The 2569-nt window shown below is 72.6% G+C and overlaps 1 protein-coding gene across 1 annotated transcript in view; it reads right to left on the minus strand.

Annotated features, from left to right (window-relative positions):
* The window catches only part of EMIHUDRAFT_107041 (hypothetical protein), a gene marked incomplete at both ends in the record, with an annotated part of 8721 nt that overhangs the window by 4327 nt on the left and 1825 nt on the right, over nt 1–2569 (minus strand). The window contains 3 exons of the mRNA XM_005758265.1: nt 67–189; nt 335–934; nt 1080–2321. Of these exons, the coding sequence (XP_005758322.1) occupies nt 67–189; nt 335–934; nt 1080–2321 (1965 nt within the window). The remainder of the gene's footprint in view (nt 1–66; nt 190–334; nt 935–1079; nt 2322–2569) is intronic.

The following is a 2569-nucleotide window of genomic DNA, read 5'->3' on the forward strand; positions in this document are numbered from 1 at the left end:
CGAGGGCGTCAGGTCCCAGCCCATGTCGCTCTTCTCGAAGCCGGCGATGAAGTTGGCGCGCATCACGAGCCCGAGAGGCAGCTTGAGGAAGAGGTCCGACGGGCTCGGCGGCGCGTCCGACTCGGACGCGACCCCCCAGGAGACGAGAGAGCGGTAGTAGTGGTTGACGCCGAGCAGGTCGACGCTGCCCTCGAGGGAGCGGAGGTCGTCGCGCCAGCCGCACGCGCACGCCAAGGTGTCGAAGGGGAGCGGGAAGTTGGGGAAGCGGCCGGTGACGAGCGCGTCAGGGATTCAGTATTATGAGATGATATTGACAAGGAGAGGGGAGGCGCACCAGCGGCGGCGGCGGCGGCGGCGGCGGCGAACCGTCGGCTGCGCGGGCGGCAGCGACCGTAGCGAATGCTGCAGACACGGTGAGCAGCTGCAGCGTGGCGCGCAAGTCGGCGTCGAGCTGTGTGGCGGCCGGCGCCGCGTCGGCGCCGCCCCACCAACTCGTCTCTCCGCTCTCTGCGACGGCTGCAGCCGCGGGGGAGCGGGGCGAAGCGAGCGAGAGCATGTCGTACATGTCAGCGGTCGCGTCCAGCGTGCAGCGCAGCAGCGGCTCCGCGGCGCCCTCCGGCGGCTCACTCACCCAAAAGGCCTCCCGAGGCGCCTCCTCCCCCGCCGCCTCCTCGTCCACCGATGGCACGTCAGCGGCGGGCTCCTCCGAGGGCGGCTCCTCCGAAGGCGGCTCAGGGAGCCCCGACGCGCCGGGTGTCGCAGGCCGCTCGCCGTCGCTCGGGGAGGCGGCGGCGACGCCGCCGTCCGCCTCCACGGCCCGTGCCGACGGACTGCTGGCCGTGGCGACCCCAGGCGAAGAAGAGACCTCCGAGCTGTCGACCTCCATCACCTCTGGCGGCGCGTCGCCGTCGATCACGCTGCCCTCGACGACGCGCTACAGTGTCAGGCGGCGAAAGTCAGCGCTCTCCTCTCCACTACTCGCCTACCGCTGCGGACGTGTGTGAAAGCGCCGGTGACTCGTCCTCGTCGTCGTCGACGCACCGCTTCCGAAGCCGGAGCCGCTTCCCCCTTGCGCGCACTCTGGCCATGGCCGCCTCTTCGTCCTCCTCCTCCGGCCCCGCCTCCTCTCGGCCCGCCTCCGCGCCGCCCGCCTCCGGCTCCGATGCTCCGGGCTGCAGTCCTGCCGGCCGCACCTCGCCGAAGCAGAGCTCGTTGACGAGGGGCGCCACCGCCACCGTGGCCGCGCCCTCCGCCACCGCGACCGCCACCGGGGCCGCGCCCTCCGCTGCGAGCAGCACTCCGCCAAGGGCCGCGTCGAGGAGACGCAGAGGGTGCTCGAGCAGCGGCGAGCGGCCGAGCAGCTCGACGCATCCGACCAACGCCCCGACCTGCAGCTGAAGCAGAGACGCCGCCAGCGATCCCGCCGCGTCGCCCTCCGCATCGCCGCCGCCGCCCTCGCGCTGCGCAGCGACGCGCAACGCCGTCGCGCGCAGCACGGCGTCGGCGAGCGGCGCGCCGCAACACGCAGACTCGAGCCCGAGAACGCGCTCGACGCGCGGCGCGCCGGCGTCGTCGGCCCAGCACTGCAGCGTGGTCACCGTGCGCCGGACGTCGCCGCCAAAGTGATCGACCAGCTCCAGCAAGCTCCTGCTGCTGCTCGGCGGCACCTCGGCCGCCGGGGCCGCCGGGGGCGCGCCCCGCAGGCAGAGGGCGGCGGCGAGGGGCAGCAGCTGGGCCGACGACGGCCGCTCCCACCGGAGGCGCGGCGAGCTGCCCAGCAGCGCCTCGAGCTCGGCCGAGAGCTCGTTGCATGTCGCAACCATCGGGCACTTGCTCTCGCGCGCGAGCCGGCGCAGTGCGGCGTAGAAGCCGGCGTCGTCCTCGAAGACCACGTCTACCTCCTCGAAGAGGACGAGCGTCACAACACCCTCGCCGCACCGCGCCTGCGCGGCCGCCTCGCCCCGCTTCCCCTCGGCGTCGGCCTTCTTCTTCTTCTTCTGCCTCCCCAGCAGAGGCTCCGCCGCGGCAGCCGCCGGGGCAGCCGGTGCCGCGGCCGGACCCTTCTTCGCAAAGAAGGCTCCGATCCCACCCTTGGCAGCGGCACCGCCCTTGGCCGGCGGCTGCGCAGCGGCGCCCCCCTTCTGCGACTTCGGCTTCGGCTTGCGGTCGCCGCCGCCGCTGCCCCCCAGCAAGGGTGCAGCGTCCCCCGTGGCCGATGTCGCGCCCGACCACGTGGAGAGCTCGCGCGACTGCGTCGCCTCTGCAAACTTGGAGAGGACGAGCCGGCCCGACCGGACGCTCGACGGATTCACCTCGATGACCTGCGCGCGCGCGGGCGGGGGGGGGGGGGGGGGAGTCTTGCCTCATTGGCGAACGGAAGAACCCGGGGGGGGGGGGGGGGGAACAAATATCCCCCTCTGTGGCAGGCTCCCCCAGCAGACCAATATACGGGGGGGGTTTTTTTTCGGGGGCCGCTCGGCCCCTCAAAAACAAAAGAGGTCCCCCTCCCGGGGGGTTTGCCCCCCATTATTCCCCTTGGGGGCTCTTCCCCCTGAAAAAAAAAAAAAAA

This window comes from Emiliania huxleyi (genome assembly GCF_000372725.1).
Source record: "Emiliania huxleyi CCMP1516 unplaced genomic scaffold EMIHUscaffold_87, whole genome shotgun sequence".
Classification (NCBI taxonomy): Eukaryota; Haptophyta; order Isochrysidales; family Noelaerhabdaceae; genus Emiliania; species Emiliania huxleyi.